Source organism: Melospiza melodia, chromosome W (genome assembly GCF_035770615.1).
Source record: "Melospiza melodia melodia isolate bMelMel2 chromosome W, bMelMel2.pri, whole genome shotgun sequence".
Lineage (NCBI taxonomy): Eukaryota > Metazoa > Chordata > Aves > Passeriformes > Passerellidae > Melospiza > Melospiza melodia.
This window is the reverse complement of record NC_086225.1, coordinates 11,616,631-11,636,003: the sequence shown is the minus strand read 5'-3', so window position 1 is coordinate 11,636,003 and position 19,373 is coordinate 11,616,631. Positions and strand designations below refer to the sequence as shown.

At 42.7% G+C, this 19,373-nt stretch overlaps 1 protein-coding gene across 1 annotated transcript; it reads left to right on the top strand.

Moving 5' to 3' along the window:
* The first annotated feature begins 7,874 nt into the window (after positions 1-7,874).
* Positions 7,875-19,061, top strand: LOC134431435 (protein fem-1 homolog C-like). The gene is given in 6 exon segments (XM_063179444.1): positions 7,875-7,888; positions 8,096-8,132; positions 8,564-8,570; positions 16,873-16,884; positions 17,900-18,721; positions 18,724-19,061. Coding segments are annotated over 6 exon segments (1,230 nt in total).
* Positions 19,062-19,373: the final 312 nt, after the last annotated feature.

Genomic DNA, 19,373 nt, shown 5'->3' with positions numbered 1-19,373 from the left:
CCAGTAAAAGTACTTATTGGGATGACGCTGTTGAGTCAGGGACGGAATGAATGGCTCCAGTCATCGGAAGGCGAAATAGAATTTGTTTATTAGGAAGAAGTTGCAACTTTTATAGTCTGACTTGCTAAGCTGATACCTGATTGGTCTCAAAGTGAAAACCTCTCACACTATTGGTGAACTATGAACAGCACACTCTGGAGAACCATATCTACGAATAATGGTTACAGACAGAGAGATAATAATTTTTAAAATTCTTTCCTCTAAATTTCCCACAGCTTCTACACAATTTCCCAGGATTTTCCTGGGAGAACCATGTCTGTCTCTGTTCAGAGGATGTAGCAGCCACAAGGCCTGCAAAGCCTCCCTAGCGGTCAGTTGCCTAAGATAAGAAATGCCTAGTCACGATGACTGGACCAAAGAAGCCCCTCTTCTGCCTTCAGACCCTCGTAATCTCTCTGTAAGATGATAGGTCATATTCGCCTCGACCCTTACTATTGGACTGTTTCCCAAAACCCCTATACCCTATATAAACATCCACTTCTGCCCAGTTCTGCCCTTCGCAGAAGCTGCCAATAAAGACACCTCTGTGGAACCTCATACAGCATTCTCCTCTCTCTCCCTGCGTCTGCTGAGACACTTAGCAAGCAAAGAGCAGAAATCACTAAAGAGCTGAATTCACCAAAGAGCTGATCTCACTTAAGAGCTGAGCTGCTTGCTAAGATTGCCTGCGGCTGGGAGCCGGCCTGAGGGACCTGGACAGGTTGTGCTTAGCAAGACTTAGCTATCCGGACACCTATGTCAGTCGGGGTCAGAGAGACCCCAAAAACCCCCGCCATAAGAGGATCTGTAATTACTACAATTGGGATACCAATTAAACATGTGCAGAAAGGATCTCCTGGCATGGCTAAGGATAAACAAAAGGAGTCCACTGTCACAGGGCTTGCAAGGGTTGCAGGATGAAGAGAGAGGCAAGAATGTTGAATCCATGTTCAGAAGGCTTGATTTATTATTTTATGATATATATACTACATTATAACTATACAAAAAAGAATAGAAGGAAAGTTCTCAGAAGCTAGCTAAGCTAAGAATAGAAAAGGAATGAATAACAAAGGGCTGTGTCTCAGCAGAGAGTGAGACCCAGCTCTGCCATGAGTGGTCAGTAAATCCAAACATCCACCCGAGACCAATCACGGATCCACCTGTTGCATTCCACAGCAGCAGATAACCATTGTTTACATTTTGTTGCTGAAACTTCTCAGCTTCAGCAGGAAAAATCCTAACGAAAGGATTTTAATGAAAAGATGTCTGTGACAGCCCACCCCAGTAGCATTGGCCCAAGTAAGCCACGTATTCTGTTGATGCCATCCTGGTGGGTTAATTTCTTCTGTACTACAGATGTTGCCACATATTACAAGTAACAGAGGGAGACCCCTAAAACCCCGCACATCTAATTTAAGACTATTTTTCATCCTGATCACTGGTAAAAAACCCTTCCCCTATGAGATCAGGGAAAAAATCCAAACTGACAGTGCTTCTTGCTCTTTGCACCCTTCTCCTATTCTGTCTTCTCTCTTTCTTCTCTTCCCACCTCTGCTTTTTTTGTTCCCACTGATCCGGTCTAACTCCCCAAGTCCCAGGGATAAGTATTCCTTTCCCACATTCAATAGCCTTGATCTTATTCTCTCTCTCTTTTTGCTCAGCCTTTTGGCGTTAGTTATGAAACCACCAAATAGCCTGCCCCAATTGCTCCTGAAACTCAAATAAATGCAGCCCTTCTCAACAGGTTTCAGGGGAATTAACCATTGTTCCTGTCATTTGGGATAACACCACTCAGGTATTGAATTCTTGGGAGTGCCAATATCTGCACTCAATACACCTCTGGAAGCTTCCTCCTCTGTAGTGACACCACCTATCTAATCCACACCCCATACATTCAAATCTCACCCAAGGATAGAAAAAGTGTTCACAGTTCTGAGGGCAATTGGTGTTTTCAGGTAGCGCTGGTTGTTGGTTCATTGGTGGTACTAGGGATCAGTGTCCTTCTCAAGCCTGGGGCGAACCCATTTCATTGGTATCCTTCAGGGTCCTTTGCCTGTAATGACACAAGCATAACCCTTACCCCACATTAATAAATCTGCAGGTCCTTCCCATAACCCTGTCATAGGATTTTTAAAATGAATTTTCGGTCAGTGCTGTATCAATTCAGAATCTTGCTGCAAACCTGAGTAATGTGTTAATGCTGGTGGGTTACTGCGAATACCTAGTAACCATAGATGATTCATAACATAAACTGCTTTCAGCACTCTGTCCTGCGGTGTCAGCCCATTGTCCCCTGTGAGACGAAGTGGGGATCCATTCTGAATTAGGTGAAGTGCCAGGAAGAGGTGAGAGGTCTGTGGGGCCAAAGCTGAAGGAAAGGCCGCATTCCAGAGACAGCAAGGAGACAGAGAAAGGAAAACAGAAATTACCGCAAGGTCGATCTGCCCCAGACCTAGGAATTCCTCTGATAAAGAAGAACTAGTGCTAAATGTCACGCGGAATGAATATGTATGAACTTATTGTGAAACTGCATGCATATGCATTTGGGAGGGGGATAAAAGAAGACCCGAGGTCTTCAGAGGTACGCTTGCCTATTGGGGAGGCTTGCGTCCGGCGCGTGTCGTAATAAAGCATACCGAACTTTACAACTTTTACGAAGTTGTGAGGTTTCATCTTTTCTCCGCAAAACACCTGTTTTTTGTTTATCAAGCAGCCCTTTCAGTACCTGATGTGTCCTTTCAGTGATAGCTTGTCCTGCGGAGTTACCTGGAATACCTGTGCTATGCTTCACTCCCCAACGAGCTGAGAAATTTTGGGTCCATCGGGCTATATATCCTGGTCCATTGTCCGTCTTGATTTCCTGCAGCAAGTCCATTACGGCAAAGCAGCCTCACAGGCATCAAATGACAAAACGAGATCCTTCGCTTGTCATAGGAGTGGCCCAAACCATGGCAGAAAAGGTGTCTATCGTTACATGAATGCATTTAAAGTGACCAATCAGGGCGTAGATAGTTACATCAGTGTGCCATAACTGCAAGGGCCCCAGGCCACGAGGGCTGACCCCAGGAACCAATCCGCCAATCATGCCCTGGCATTGTGGACCACTTGTGACAATTCCTTGAGCATCCTGTAGTGATATTCCAAGTTGTTAGTGTAAAACTTTTGTGCTTTGGTGAAAAAACTCGTGAGCCCTTCTGGCCTGGCCAAACTTATCAATGTTAGGAGAAGCAGAGGCCCAGAGTGGTGCCACCAATTGGTCAGCCTTCTCGTTTCCTAAGGCCAGGCCTCCCGTCAATCCAGAGTGGCTCCATATATGGGTAATAAAATGATCCTGCTTGCGAAAATTAAGTAACTGCCACAGTTGCAAAAAGACTTGCCACAGCCACTGGTTCTGAATTTCCTTCAGTAATGCTCGCTCCATGTGCTCAACAACACCTACTAGGTAGAGAGAATCAGAAACAATGTTAACGGGATCATTTGGCCATTTTTTAAGCACCCTGATAACTGATAACAGCACGTAACTCAAGAACCTGTAAAGAGTCTCCTGGTCCTTCAAGGATTTCACTGAGCCATTTGCCTTTGTACTGCCAAGTAAGACCTGCTTTAGAAGTCTTTTGACTGGCATCAGTAAAAACCATGAGACCTTCTACAGGTTGCCTTGATAGCCATGGTAGTTCTTCCACTTGTTGATGCAAAGAAAAAAGCTTATGAGGGGGAAAATGAGTGCTAATGAGACCTGGAAAGTTTAACAATGCCCATTGCAAGGTATCTAAATTCTGTAATGACCATTGCAAATAGTCCTTTGTTAATGGGAGAAGAATATTTTGGGGTTCCATTCCTGCAATTTCCAATGTCCACTTCTGTGCCTTGATCACAATTTTTGCTCTAGCCTCCATTTGCGCGGTCAAGGATTTTTTCAAATTAAATGGTAAAAACACCCATTCAAAGATTTGTAGTGGCTGTTTAGCCTGGCCATCCCACTGCATTAGTATAGCCATTGCGTGTTTTTCTTTATTCAGCACAGCCACGGACAATGGCAAAGTAGAGGACCAACGATCTGAAAAGGAATTACCCAATTTTGTGGCAATTTGAGTCAGAGCCTTCTGTTGTTTTTCAGTCAGTTCTTGCAGCACATTGGCCTGATTTCCGCCCTTTAATAATGGCATTAGGGGCTCAAGGTCTTCATTAGTTATGCCACAAGAACTACGAATCCACTGTATGTCCCCAATTAATTTTTGAACATCTGATAAAGTCCGAATTTATGGACAAATAGTTAATTTTTGGGGCCGAATTTGGGCTTCGGTGATACGCATACCCAAATATTTCCATGGGACCTGTTGTTGGACTTTTTCAAGGGCAATTTGAAGGCCTGCCTCTTGTAATTGTTGCTGTATCTTGCTGTTCTCCTGCTATAAGTATATCATCCATGTAATGATAGATAAGATACTGTGGGTATCGTTTTCTCAGCAGGGCTTGCACCCAGGCAACATACAGTTGGCCCATCATGGGAGAATTTTGCATCCCTTGTAGCAATACAACCCATTGATACCTCTTTGCTGCTTCTGTTTTGCGGAGAAAAGAAGAAAACCCCACAACTTTGTAAAAGTTGTTAAAGCTGGTATGTTTATTACCGGTCTGGACGCATGCGGAGATTGCTCTCCTCAAAAAAGGCATGTGTACATTTGAGAACTTCAGGTCTCTTTTTATCTCTCTCTCAAATACATATGCAGACAGCTTCACAATAGGTTCATACATATTAATTTTTATGGGTTTTGTGTGACTTTTACCACTAGTTCCTTTCTATCAGAAAAATACTGAGGTCAGGTTGACTTGCCCTTACAGCAGTCCCTGTCTCTCTCTATCATCTTCTGTCTCCCCCCCTTTATCTCTGTCCTTCACTGAAGTAACTTCACTGAGCTTAGGCCTTGCAGTCTGGCTAAATAACTATGGTTTCTAAACACAGACTCAACTCAAAAATGTACATTTCACCTAAATTAAAATGGATTTCTATCCTGGAAAATTTTCACTTTGCCTCACTTCTGCCTTGTTAATGGATGGCACTGAGAAGACAAGCTTCTCACTATCGTCCTCATGCTGGGGGATTGTGAAAAAGCAATCTTTGACGTTGATAATTAACAGTTGCCAATTGACAGGTAACGTTGATAGCGAGGGTAGGCCGGGCTGCAGGGGTCCCATATCCTGCATTACGGAATTAATGGCTCAAAGGTCATGTAATAACCTCCATGTTCCTGATTTTTTAGGGATTGTAAAGATGGGTGTGTTCCAGGGGCTCATGGAGGGTATGACATTCCTCCCTTTTTCAGTTGCTCATCAACCAATTCATTAACATGGACAAGCTTTTCCTTAGACAGTGGTCATTTGATCAACCCAGATTGGTGTCTCTGTTAACCATTTTAATTTTAGGATTGGCTGCCCTTCAATGGCCACCGCTAAAAACCCTCATTGGTGAGAGAGAAACCCATCTGGCTCAATGCGTCCCGTCCCAGCAGCCAGATTGTTGTATTCATCACATCACATAAGGTCTCACCTGAACACAGATGTGCATCTTCATCAACCCACAGTTAAGAATGTTTTACTAATTCGAGTCATTTGCATGCATCCCACCCCCTTAACTGGTGTTCCCAGGGTGTTCAGAGGCCATGTTTCAGGTCATGCAAACAAGGGAACAATGGTGACATCTGAACCCATGTCCAGCAATGTGGCTTTTGTCATGAGAGTTCCTCCATTGGGATGCTGAAAAGTAATAGGTATAACTGGTTTTGCTCCAGATAATGGTAACATAAACATGACCTGAGGGGTTCCCGTTAACTGAAAACCTCCATTCCCCCTCAGCATGACCCCTTGTCTAGGAACCTTGGCCTTAAAAGGAACTAACTGTGCCAATCCCGTGCCTTTTGGAATGTGGATGGGTGGCTTCAACATTTGCACCATTATCCCAATATTGCCTAAATAATCTGCATCAATTAGTCCAGGCCAAACAAAAATGCCTTGCTTTGATGTGGATGATCTCCCTATCAGCAGGGCACTAAGTCCATGCCCTAAGGGTCCGTTCGCTGTTGATGGGATTACCTGTGCATCAGTGTTTTCCAGGGTTGCTTCTGTTGCTGTATCCAAGTCCACTCCTGCAGATCCTGCTGTTGCTGAGTGGAGGATGTCCAGGCAGCTGCCTGGTTGTGGGGGAGCATTTGTGTCATTGCACGTCTCCCCTTCGCACTCTGTTTTCCGTTTCCCTACGGTGTTCCATCTTTCTTGCATTTCAACTGAAATTCTGGTTCGATGACCAAATTTATCACGTCTATTGCAGTTTCCCGTGAAACCAGTAGATGTCGATGTTGCCTTACTTTTCTTCACAGCTTTAGCTCGGCACTGGGCTTTATAGTGTCCAGGTCTACCACAGCTGAAACATTTCAGGCTGGAGTTGCCTTTTCCTTGCTGTACCAGTGGTTTAAAGGCAACTGCCATCACTTCTGCTAGGTAAGTGACTTTTTCCTCTGGAGTTCCCACCCTAGAACAAGCTTCTATCATGTCCACCAAGGTGGCGGTTCGAGGCAAGGTCTGCAAGATCCTCTTACAGGTAGAGTTTGCGTTATCCACTGCCAGTTGCATCCCCAGCGTGCCTTTTACATCTGAAGACTATTCCCGGAACTCGATCAATTGCATCTCTAAGGCGATCTAGGAAACTCATAAAAGTCTCTTTTGCCTCTTGCCTAATGGTTGTATAGGATGGTGGTGGAAGTCCCATGTCTGGGACAGCATGGAATGCTTCCCCTGCCAGCTTCTGAGACTGTTGCAAAATTGCTGTATGTAAATGTGCCTGAGTTTGTGGGTCAGCAAAAGGCCCTTTCCCCAACATCGTATCTGGGGTGGCGAACTGCCTAGGGTCCCCCTGAGGGAGCCTGAGATTTTCAACCACAGCAGCGTCTACCCGCCTTTCCCAGTCCGCTTGTCACAGCAGTCTCTGTGTGGGTTTTAAAAAGGTTTCTGCCAGCTTTTTACAATCAAGCGGGGCCATTAAACTGCTAGTAAAAATGTGGTCCAGCAAGGTCTGCACATATGGATTAGTTAGCTCATACTGCATTATGGCTTTCTGCCCCTCTCGGACGAGCTTCCACTCCAGCCCCACCCACTGATGTTGATTTGGGTTACCGGGGACAGAGATTACCGGGAGCGCTTGTGGGATAATCTCACCCTCGATGAGGGCTCCTCTGATAATACCTTGCCACCGCCGAGCTGGGTTACAATCATCGTCGGACACAGAACGGCTAGTAAATCTCCATTCAGGGCTCTCTCCTTCATTTGGGGCTTCTCCCCTCCTTCTGCTGTTGCATAAGCTCCTGGTTGTCCTGTGGAGTGGGGGGGATCTGACATTCTTCGCATTCCGTGGTACCAGTGGAAATCTTGCTCCTGCCATACTCTCTCCCCTTCAGCTTCTCGCTCTACGCTGCTTCCTCTTCTCCTCCGCCCACCAATCTGTTTCATCATCATAAATCGTAGGGCAGGCAAAACTTCTATCAGGGCTACCTTCTTTGGAGAGCTGGGCTCGGCGATCCTTACTGCCCTTACAGTTCGGAGAATCGATAAGGCAATAAGCCAATCTCACAATCGATCCATCTCCCCTTCTTCCCATCGCCATCAGCAAAGATCTGGTCTTTTCTCTTTCCCCTATTTGTAGATATATTAAAGCTCTGAGTTCAGCTACCTCTCTCTCCTGCCACCAGCATTCCTCCACCTCAAAGCGGCACAAGCGTTCTGCATCTGTATACCCGCAGTATATCTACATTGCATTTGAATGATGCATCTGAATATCCGCTGCAATGGCTAAGCAGCAGTGAGTCAGGCAGCAAAAGTGGTAACAGAAAATACTAGCCCTCCTGATGCTATTGTTAACTCCTCAGGGGACACCATAGGGCACCCGTGGGTAGTGGGTAATCCCAGTGCCAGTGGAGGGAGCAGCGCATTCATGTCCATTTTCTCTGGTTCCGGTGCATGTTGTGGAGCCAGAGTGGGCTGTAGCACTGTGTTGTTACTGTCTTAGACGGCCTGTGGAGCCTGTAACTCCGGCGGTGCAGAAGGTAGGGACAATATAATTGGTTCAATCCCCCCAAAAAAATTCTTACACAAATGCTGGGAAGGCCACTGTGGGGTCATCTGGCTCTAGGGCAGCTGCTACCCCTGCTGCAGCTTTCTGCTTTTAACTGCTTTAGCACTGTTATCATTAACTTCCATGCTGTGCTAAGTCCCTTGGTTTCCTTTGACCAGTCACGGCATCGCAGAAAGCAACTCCTAGCCTTTCCCACTCAGGGGTGTCAAATACGCTCTTGGGGGTGGCAAAAATCCTCTCTCCTGTCCCCATCTCAATAGTCTTTTAAGGACCTCTGGGTCATAATTGCTCTCTTAGAGAGAATAAGCTGGAGGACAGTTAGCGTGGCCTGCTCTTCTTTTGACAGTGCCTTTCCCATCCTACCAGCCCCCGATTGCTCACCTTTTCCGGTGTCCGCTGCAGCGTAAGCGTACTTTTCCCAGATCCATCCTCTGACTCCCCCCACCGCGGTCCCGCTAAAGGCGGTCTCTGACCAGGGCTGTTGTGGTGTGTTTGTTTTACTCTCCTTTTGCTTGATCTGTTCTCCCTTTGTTTGAAGTTGGAATGCTCTGTTTCCCCCCATGTTGTAATGGTTCTCCCCAGTTTCTCCCTCCTCTGCCAGTTAAGTTTCTATCTCTCTGGTCCCCATAGCACCCAATGTATCCAGTTGTACTCCTCCCCGGTTACCCTGACAACTCAATGTATCCTTTCTCCTACTCCTCCCCAGGGCCCTGCCTGTCACTCCCTGCTCACTCCCTTTTCTACAGAAGCTTCTCTCCAGGGTTTGAAGTGATTGGGTCAGGGACTGGGGCCCCCCCCATTTTGCTGTACCCATTGATCTCCTGTGTATGTCAATCTCTTGTATCCCTTTCCCCCTGGATTCCCATTGGTCTCTGTGCCAGTTCCACCCCTACCACCCACTCCCTTTATAACCACATGTATCAACCGTCAAACTCTCTTTGTTTTGTTGGCTTCCCTGGATATCATTTAAGCCAGACTTTGCCCCAAAACGGAGAGCGCTCTTTATTCCTGTTCATCGCAGTGATTCTGGGTCTCGTCCGCACCTGGCAGCGCCTACAGCCGTAGCGCAAGGTGCCTGCTTGAGGCGCTCTCCCGAAGCCAAGCTATCAGGACAAGTGCCCCCCCGTGCTGCTAGCGGTTGCTGGCTGGCTAGCCTGGGCGATTGACATTAACACCACCGCCGCACCGCTGCACAGGGCCTCCTGCCTTTTCAGCTCAGGAGACCCCCTTCAGAAAACAAAGCGTCTGGTCTGCAGCATCACGTTGTCGAGTCACCAGCTTGCGGGAGATCAGGACTCCTGGGCAACTAACCAATGCGATTAAGCAGAAGCCACTTTATTGTTTACATTATGTTCTAGTTATACATTCTAACACTACTGCACACGTCTATCACGCATTCCTTGATTGGTGCCTCTATCTTGTCCACGGGCTCTGCATGCACTTTTCAGGATATGTGATTGGTTACAATCCAGGTGCTTCACAGCCCTCCTTTATTTAGTTCTTGTGGTCTTGGCATTTTTTTTCTCAGCCTCTTTTTTCTTAATTTAGCACAATTTATGTCTCGTCGAATTCCAGAGGGCTCTGATAATAATACACTGTGGCCTAAACTGTGCAAATACATTGCTACAGTTACTGTTCATTTTTCTTATTTCATTGCCGTTTTGTTTTTTTTTTGTTTTTTTTCAAGTAAATGGTTTTTAACATGGAATCTCTGCTTTTAGTCTCTCTTTCACCAGAGGGGGGACAATGGGAGGGACACGAAGAGAGCAGTTTAAGTGGGGGTTAATTTTTTAGCTGTGTTTTTAAACCAGCACAGGTATGTAAATCAAAACTCAAACCATCAAGTTTAGAATCAGGATAAACAGTCTTTGTGACAGGCATTTTATATAGCTGCTTCAGTGATTCAGTATAATTGGAACCCATGCTTAGGACCCAGAAGAATGCATATGAACCCTGAAAGGGAAGGAGTATTGGTAGTGGTAGAAGCTACGACTCTTCCCATCAAAGGTTAATCATAAAAGTCGCATAAACACAAACGTCTTTTCTCAAATACAAGAGATCCTAGGATAAACCTACTGTGGTCATCAGTTGGAGCTCTCTGACACATCATGAGGACTTTGTGATGTACACTTAAATTACTTTCTTCATGATAAAGCTTCAACCCTTGATGTAAACATGGAGTCTCTTGACTTTGGAAAAGGGCCATGTTTATTTAGTTCTGTTGTCAGTTGAGACAGGCTTTCCCAGATTTTTTTTGTGGTTTTTTTTTGTTCTGCTTTCAACAGTCCTGAAGTGATTGATAGGATGTTTATTACTTTTTACTGTATATTAAGCTCTTTCACAAAGGGGTTGAATATGCTAAACTCTGAAGGGGAATGCTAGGTGGTACCATTTCATAACCACACTTATATGTGATGTTTGAATTGACTATACGGGTGATGAAATTTTCACTTAATCAGTGTTTTACAAGGGACATTAGTATCCTTTTAATTACTGTATGTTTCTGGAGTTCACTTAATGTTTGAAGCTGTTTCTCATTCTGACTTGCTGTTTGCAATTCAAGAATGTAGGGAAGAGTTGATTAGCACTAGTAAGCTATTGCATGAGATAAGGAAGTACAAGTAGCCTGCAATAAAAGAGTAAAACCAACCTCACTGAAAGTGAGATGATGTGCATAAACTGAAAGATGGGGTTTTTTCATTAAATAAAATTTGTTTCCTTAGATTTGAACTTGTATGGACATAAGAAGCCTAAAAAAAAAAGAGGCACACAACATCAGTGTGCCAGAATCATGTTTGGAAATGAGCTGTTTTCACTTCCCATTTAGGCTTTCAGATGAGCATTCTATTTTTTAATTTAAAAATTGCAGCTGTAAGTTTAGTAATTCACTTTCTATTCCTGAAGCTCGAGGAAGCATATTTCAAATGCAAAAAAATCGTTTCTGTTGAAAGTCAATGATTTGCAACATTTTATACCTTACTTCCACTTTGTATTATTAACCTTGGTAATATGAGTTATCATTAAGTACTTTTGTGACCGAGAGAACGGTTATTCTATTACAGAACATAGAACAACTTGTTGAGGTTAATAGCTCTTTGCAATTTTTACTTTTTACAAAGAAAGACAGACCTTTAATTTTCCTTTGTCAAGTATACTGAGCATAGACATGTAAACCAGTTTTCTTTTGCATTGCCTATGTTTGTATGCATGTAAGTATCAATAATTTTTTCTTCAAAAGTCAAAGTTACTAGAGGACTTATTTCCTTCAAGTGGTCTGCTTAAAAAAATGAAAAAAATTGTTTTATGAACAATTTCATTTTCTGAAGGTGATTAATTTCATCTATGAGGTTGCAAAAATATACATTCAGTTCCTTTTAAACAAACAAAGAAAAAATTATTTAATTTGAAAGATTGACCAGTGTGTAAAGTTCAGCAGCTGAGTGTGTATTTTCAGTAAGAGATCTTTAGTTTGGTACCACATTGCTATCATACTTTAAAAAAAGTATTTTTATTTAAAAAGTTTTGTTTACCAGAATTTTGATTAAGAATTTTGCAAACTTTAGTAGATGTAGTTAATATTGGTTGCAAATCAAGCCAAATCAGTTTCTTTCCCATGTCACAAGCTATCAGCCTATTTTGAGAATAATTAGCTTCTGACACAATCTCATTAGACACACCTCCCTTGATGAGCTTCCTGTTGGGGGGGTTTTGGTGGTTTTTTTTTTTTTTTTTGGACTGTTTTGGTTTGGGTTGTTTGTTTGTTTTTTTGTTGCAAGACTGGATAGTTGGGGAATTAGTTCTGTGATACACCAAGCATTTGTGTAAAGTTCATATTATCCCTGTTAAAGTAGGGCTAGAAAGAAACGTGAAACTATTTGCTCTTTCATACAGCAATAGATATAATGTTGATTTAAAATTTTTACTAAAGAAATTGGTACAAAAATTGGATTGCCTTAACTGCAGAATTGCATAGATATGTTCAGGCACTGTTTATTCCTGTCACTATAGATGATGCAATATTTTTGAAATGGGTAAATTGTGGAACATAGACCTTGACTTAGATATCAAGGCTAACTGCCATGTCCTCACAAATGTAACACTTCATAATTACTATGTAGATGTCTGGAATTATTGTTAATTCTTAAGGTTGAGGGGCGTGTGTCTCTGTGTGTTTGTTTAACTTGGCAATTCTATACGCATCTATCTGCCCATGTCCGCTTTTGGTTTATTGAAGCTTGTATTCTTATATTTCCTTCCTGCTGCCGTTGCATCCAGTCAAACTGAAGTGCAGCTGCTAAAAATTAGTGGTGATCACTTTCATTAATTGTCCTGGTTTAGGGCAAATTTGGGAGAAACCCTCCAAAGGGGGCCCCTCCAGAAAGCAAACCCACACAGCCCCTCCCCCCAACCAGTTTGGGAAGGAATCCTCGGAGAGAAGTGGAAAGAACCTGTTATTTAACAGGCAAAGCACCCCCCTCAGCACACAAAATGAACAATACCAGATGACAGCACTCTTTCACTGCTCTGAAAAAGATGACAAATTCAGAAAATCTCTCCTGGGAGTGGTCGCTCTGTTATCGGTCCCTCCAGTGCTGGGGGTAGCTGCTGCAGGCCACAAGGTGCAAACTCTCAGTGTTTCCCAGGTCCCAGTCTGGAGCAGGCTCGAGTGGTTCCAAAAAACAGAAAGAAAAACAGTCCAGGGAAAATTCGGAATGCCTAGCTAAACTAATTAACAAGCAGAAGCAAAAGGAAGAGCAAAGCAGGAGCAAAGCAGAAGCAAGAGCAGAGCGAAAGCAAGCGCAAAATAAAGCAAAAGTTGCATTATGTACTGCCCTGTCTCTGTGTCCTGCCAGTTGTGGGGGAGCAGGCTGATAACAAAACAAAACAAAACTTTGCTCTTCAGAGCCAGTCTTGAAGGCACAGAACATAATATCCAGCATAAACAGAAAACATGAATGGGGATACAAGCATCATAATGTCACCCTAGGACATTTATTAATTTGTGCATTGCTTGAAGTAATTGTGGTCTCCAAGGCCTACTACATTACAAGTAACTAGAAATTACCCTATTCCTGATATGTTTTCAGTAACCACTCTTTGAGTAAATAACTATGATAGTAAGAAAAAAGCAAGTCTTTTAATAAAGGAAATCCAGATGGGGAGAATACTGAAAATCCTTGGTGATGTGGGAATATTTCCATGTGTTATGCATAGCTTCATTGTAAATTAATGCCGTATAAATTGTTGGTGTGTTCTTGGATTATGGAGGCACTGGCTAAGCCTAATTTGTATGACTTTTTTGCACTATTAGTGTGTCATGGCATATATTTATGGTAACTGATAAAAGAGCATAAAGGTCATAGGTATGTGGTGATGGATCTACAATGTGTAATATGAATAGTTGCCATTGATCCTATTGTCAAATATAGCAATATGTATATCAATAGTTGTAAAATAATTGTAAGAACTTTGGTGGTACTAGTGCATTTTGATATGTTTGTCTGTAATATGCATTTGTTATGACTTTTAATATTGTAAAAATATTGAGTTGAAGGTAGAAATAAAGGATTGTGAATGATAATATGTAAAGATGAAATAGTTGTGACTTAAGGATGACTATAATATTTCAACAAGTACAATATGGTACAATATGGTCTGCAATAAAACATTTTTGTGAGGTTGTATTTTTTTAAAAATCAACTGGCACCTCAAATACAACTTAAAATATGTATATGAATATTTTGAAATTTAAATGTTTAATTTGCCCAGCTAACACAGCATTCTGACATGTATTGGTAAAAACATTTGTAGTTCTGAATCTTTTTCACCCCAGGCCATGTCTAGAGTGGCATTGGAATTGGCAGCCCCCAAAAGACCTTTCTAGTGTTTCATAGCTCTGCTGTGAGTGAGGTAGCATGGACTTGAATATACCCTAAACTGGCTACAGTAACTCATGGCTTGGCCACACCCAGATGGATATGGTTTTGGCTTTATCAGTAAGTGTTTTAAAAGTGTAGATAGCCTGAGGAGACAGTCAGTATTTGCTTCTGGGTTGACAGCTATAGAAAAGTTTTTACTAGGCTTTTTCCAGCACAGCAAGATTACTTTTGTAATGTGTGTGTATATTGGTAAGCTAGTTATGTCTATTTGTCTGCTTTTGCTCTCTTTTCGTCTTAGGAATTTAAAGATCTCATGCTTGTCAGTCTGGAGGTATGAACAGTTTTGCGCAATTAAAAAAAAAAAGGAATTTTAGTTAATAAACTGCAGTTGACAAACCAAACTTTTAATACACCTAAATTTGGGAAAAAATATCCGTTCCTGTGATTGGAGAATTTGTTGGTCTCTGTAGAAACTGTAGTGTGACCAGACCCATGTGTTGATCAAGCTCCTGTCACTGATTTAATTCTCCATTAGTGACAAAGATTGCCTAGGGTATTTGAGACTGAAAATCACTTCCTGTTAAGACCTGATTTTAGTTTCATGAGTATTGATCTAACAGATAATTTTGGATGCTGCTTTGTGTGGAGTGTCTTCCTCAGTTTTTCAGTTTATTTTGATGCCCTGTTTAGCTTTTAAGTCAAATCACAGGCACACTTTAGGGACCAAATTAAGTTTTACTGGCTAAACACTCTAATGTAAAAGGTAAACTGCACATTCTACAGATAACAGCCTGGGGGAGGAAGGGAGTACATTAAGGTAAATGTACTAAGGTAAGTCTAAGCTAAGTTGCTGAAATTAGGAGACTGTATACCCACAAAATGCACTTTTCCCAAACATCAGCTGAAGATTTCAGCCCTATTGATTTCTTTCCCTACCTACTTCAGTTTTGTTTATACATCTAAAAAGCCAAAGAAAAGGCTACTGCAATTCAGTGTCTTGGTGTCTGTCATGGTTTGATGCTGGCGCAATGCCAGTGTCCCCATGAAAATACACTCTCCCTGGTGTCTGCTGTGAGATGTGACCAGGAATAAGCAAAGCAGGCTCTCACTTAGAAATAAAGAAAACTTTATTAACTAAACTGCAACTATAAGTAAAAAGAAACACATGGGGGAAATGAAAACCTTCCATAAACATTTCCTCCTCCTCACACCAAATTTCCAATGCATCCATCCCTCAGATCACCAACTCTCAGTCCATCACCACCTTTAGATAATCAATTCTCAGTTCATCAAGGGGTGAGGAGTCCCTCTTGTGCCATAGGCTTCCCCTGGAAACACAGTTGAGACCTCTTGTGTTTCCTGTCACACGTGGCACCGCCCGGAGAACATCTGCCATCGTGACATCTTCCTTCCATGCCCAGTGCTCTCACCACTGTGCATGGACCAGGGCTGCTTCTAGGGTTTTCCCTTTAAGGATGCTTTGTCCAGTTCCAAAAAAGAGCACAGTCTATCACTTTCGGGACACCTGTCCCCCCCAAATTTCACCCCCTGAGGCCGAGTGGTCTCAAAAACAGAGATCTTCTCTTCCACTGAAGAGCGAGGGCACCAACCACCCTCCTCACCTGTTGCCTCTGTTCATGCACTCTTGCACATAACATCACTGCACTCCCTTGGCTCCGAGCCATTGCCTCCCCCTAAATGCAGTCTGTGTCACAGGAAAAAAAATAGCTCTGTCCATGGCTATACAAGAAAAGTCCAGCCAAAAGGCCACTCCATCATCTCCACCCACCTAAGAGTCTTCTCCACTTCCCTCAAGGCCCATTTCCTCTTATCTCTTATCTCTCTTCTCATTCAGCTCCAGGAGGATTAGCATTTCTAAGGTTTCCAGGTTTCCATCATGCAAGAAAAGGGTTAAAAATCTCAGTCTCTGCCTGTTCAGAGCTCCCACACTGCCCTGGGGGCACCTTCTCGCTGCACCCCCCCCTTCTCCTTCTCAGCTGGCTGCTACCAAATTCAGACACCCTCTCTCTCTCCTGGGAGGCGGGGGGGACAGGACTGCCCGATGCCTCTTGGTGTCTTTCCACCCTTCCATCCTCAAGGGCCTCTTCATCTCCCATCTCTGTCCAAGCCCCGGGCCTACCTCACCCAGCCGCATGGCTGCCCCTCCCCCGCCCAGCAGCAGCAGCTGGACGGGGGAGAGAGATCCGAAGTCTTTCCCGCCGGAAACCCAAGAGAGCTTCCCAGGGCAGTGCTCTGCTTTTTAACCCCTGTGTTCTCAGAGGCGTATCCAAGGTCCTCAGTGGCCACACCAGGTGCCAATATTCAAATCTGAACCCCATTGGTGTGACCACAGCATATCCCAGAAAACTTACTTCCTCTCAAACCATGTCAGCGTCATAGAAAAAAGCCTGCCAAAAATGCAAATGAGAAAGTTTATGAAAATCTGTCTCTGAGATTTTTTTAAAAGCCAAATCAGATGACTGTGAATGTACAGAATCCTTGGAAAAGGGTTCTCTGATTTGAGGATGTGGAAACTTGCTGATGATATGACAGATAATGATGATCTGGAAGCCAGTTAACCAGAATTTGCAAGGCTGATGGTACAAGATATTCTAATTGGGGAGTGGGAGGATGGGATTCTTACATGGGTGTGCTGTTAATTATTTTCATGTTAATGTAGTGGGAGTTGGTATGCCTGAATCTGTAGCATATATGAAAAAGAAGCTAGGTTTAAATTGTGTAATTTTAAAAGCAATAAAACCCCCAAGAAGCTTTATTATGGTGGTGAGGACGGAGACAGTTATTGTTTGTCCATCTTCCTGTCTCCCCCAGTGAACTACTCAGGTATGGTCTTAAGCAAAACTTTCTCCTACTTAAAGCATAGTAATTTGATATTTAATTGTGGTGTTCAATGATTTCTTTTAGTTCGCTACTAATGTTTTGCAGTCAGTTGCCATTACTGCTTGCTGGAAATTTCACCACATAGTATGAGTGCCACCTGAATGCCTTTAGCATGATATTGCATGTTCTCTTCATAAGAAATAATCTTATTGTAAATGATAAGACTTATAAGACAAATGGCTGGATGCTGTGTGTTGAAGGCACTGTTTGAGTTTGGGGACTTGGGGTTTTTTTTAACTTTTGAGAATCCTGAGCAGAGGGGGGGTTTATGTGGGACTTCAGAATAAAGACCTAATAAAGTACTAGAAATAGTTTGTCTGTGTGTATACATAGGCTTGACAAAATAAGTTGGTCCCTCAGAATATTCTGACAGTCTCTGGGGCCCCAGCTGATATGAAGGGCCTGTTGTGATGAGCTGTATTTGCCTTTATGTACAATTATTACCTTGGAACACTTTAATTAAAGGCTTTGGATGAAAGAGAGAGGAAGAGGTACAGTACAGCAGTGAGCAAGGCCAGTGTTGAGTTAGCACAGCTTTAATTTTTATACAGATCTTATTATTTTTTTAAATTATGAATAGAGATAGGGATGAAGGAAATTTGACAAGGGAAGAAGGGAAAATGTAACCACGTAAGGTGGCAAGCTTAGGTTTCTGTTTTATACTTGAAAGCAGATATAAAATTTCTCATGTGGTAGAGAATTCTAGTTTAAGTTTTGAAAAATGAGACATGTCCTTAAAATCTGTTTAATTCTTTTGGGTAACAATGTCAAGCATTTTGGTTTATATAACTGTGTGGTAGCCATGATGTTTTAATCAGATCTTGAATGTTTTTAACTTGTCATTTAAGCCTTTCATAGTTTGTAGATGTCAAATTTTATTTTTTTTACCTATTAATGGAGTGATATCTGGACTATAATTTAATTATAATTTATGTAATTGTTTTTCCTCTTTTGCTAGGAAACACTGCATTACATGACTGTGCAGAATCTGGAAATTTAGAGATCATGAAGATGCTTCTCAAGTATTGTGCGAAGATGGAAAAGGATGGCTATGGAATGACTCCTCTTCTGTCAGCCAGTGTGACAGGCCACACAAATATTGTGGACTTCCTGACCCAACATGAACAGACTAGTAAGATAGAATGTATAAATGCTCTGGAACTTCTAGGAGCAACATTTGTGGACAAAAAGAGAGATCTGCTTGGTGCTTTGAAATACTGGAAGCGAGCTATGGAAATGAGATACAATGATAGGATTAGTATCCTGAACAGACCTGTACCACAAACACTAATTATGGCCTATGATTATGCTAAAGAAGTAAACAGCTTAGAAGAGCTAGAAAATCTTATTGCAGATCCTGATGAGATGAGAATGCAAGCACTATTAATTGGAGAACATATTCTTGGTCCTTCTCACCCAGATACATCCTACTATATTAGGTACAGAGGTGCTGTCTATGCAGACTCTGGAAACTTTAAACGATGCATCAACTTATGGAAATATGCTTTGGACATGCAGCAGAGCAATCTAGATCCACTGAGCCCTATGACAGCCAGCAGTTTGCTATCATTTGCTGAACTCTTCTCCTTCATGCTGCAGGACAAGGCAAAAGGCCTGCTAGGCGCTACTGTCACATTTGATGATCTAATGGGTATACTATGCAAAAGTGTTCTCGAAATAGAGCGGGCTGTGAAACAAATCCAGTGTCCTCACGATCCAATACAGCTAAACAAAGCACTTTCGATCATTTTGCATTTAATTTGCTTGTTGGAAAAAGCACCTCAGAACAGGAGCATTTTAAGAAACAGACTATATATAAGTTTCTTAAGCTTCAGCCTAGAGGGAAGAATAACTTCAGTCCACTTCACCTTGCTGTTGACAAGAATACTACATGTGTGGGTTGCTACCCAGTTTGTAAATTCCCCTCTCTACAAGTTACTGTTATCTTGGTGGAATGTGGTGCTAATATAAATGTCAGAGACTCTGATAACAACAGTCCTTTACATATTGCTGCACTGAACAACCATCCAGGCATCATGAATTTTCTTATCCAGTCAGGTTCACACTTTGATGCCACAAACTTGCATAAACAAACTGGATCCCCTCCCTTGACCAGCTGATGACAAACCCAGGAATGGAAAAGCGCAAAAGTATCTTAAATTAGTAATCAGGATCCAAGACTGAAAAGAAATCTTCAAGAAAAGTCAGAGGGTAAAAAGGATGAGGTAAAAGAAAAGAGGAGTGATACAGAGAAAAAAAAAAAGCCAAGTAGGAACATAAAATATGCATTGGTGCCTGTGATTGTTCTTTCCTAGGTGTAGGACTTGGCACTTCCCCTTGTTGGACTGCATGAGGTCCCTGTCAGCCCATGGTTACTGCCTGGTGCGGTCTCTCTGGATGCCAGCTTGACCCTCTGACATATTGACCACTCC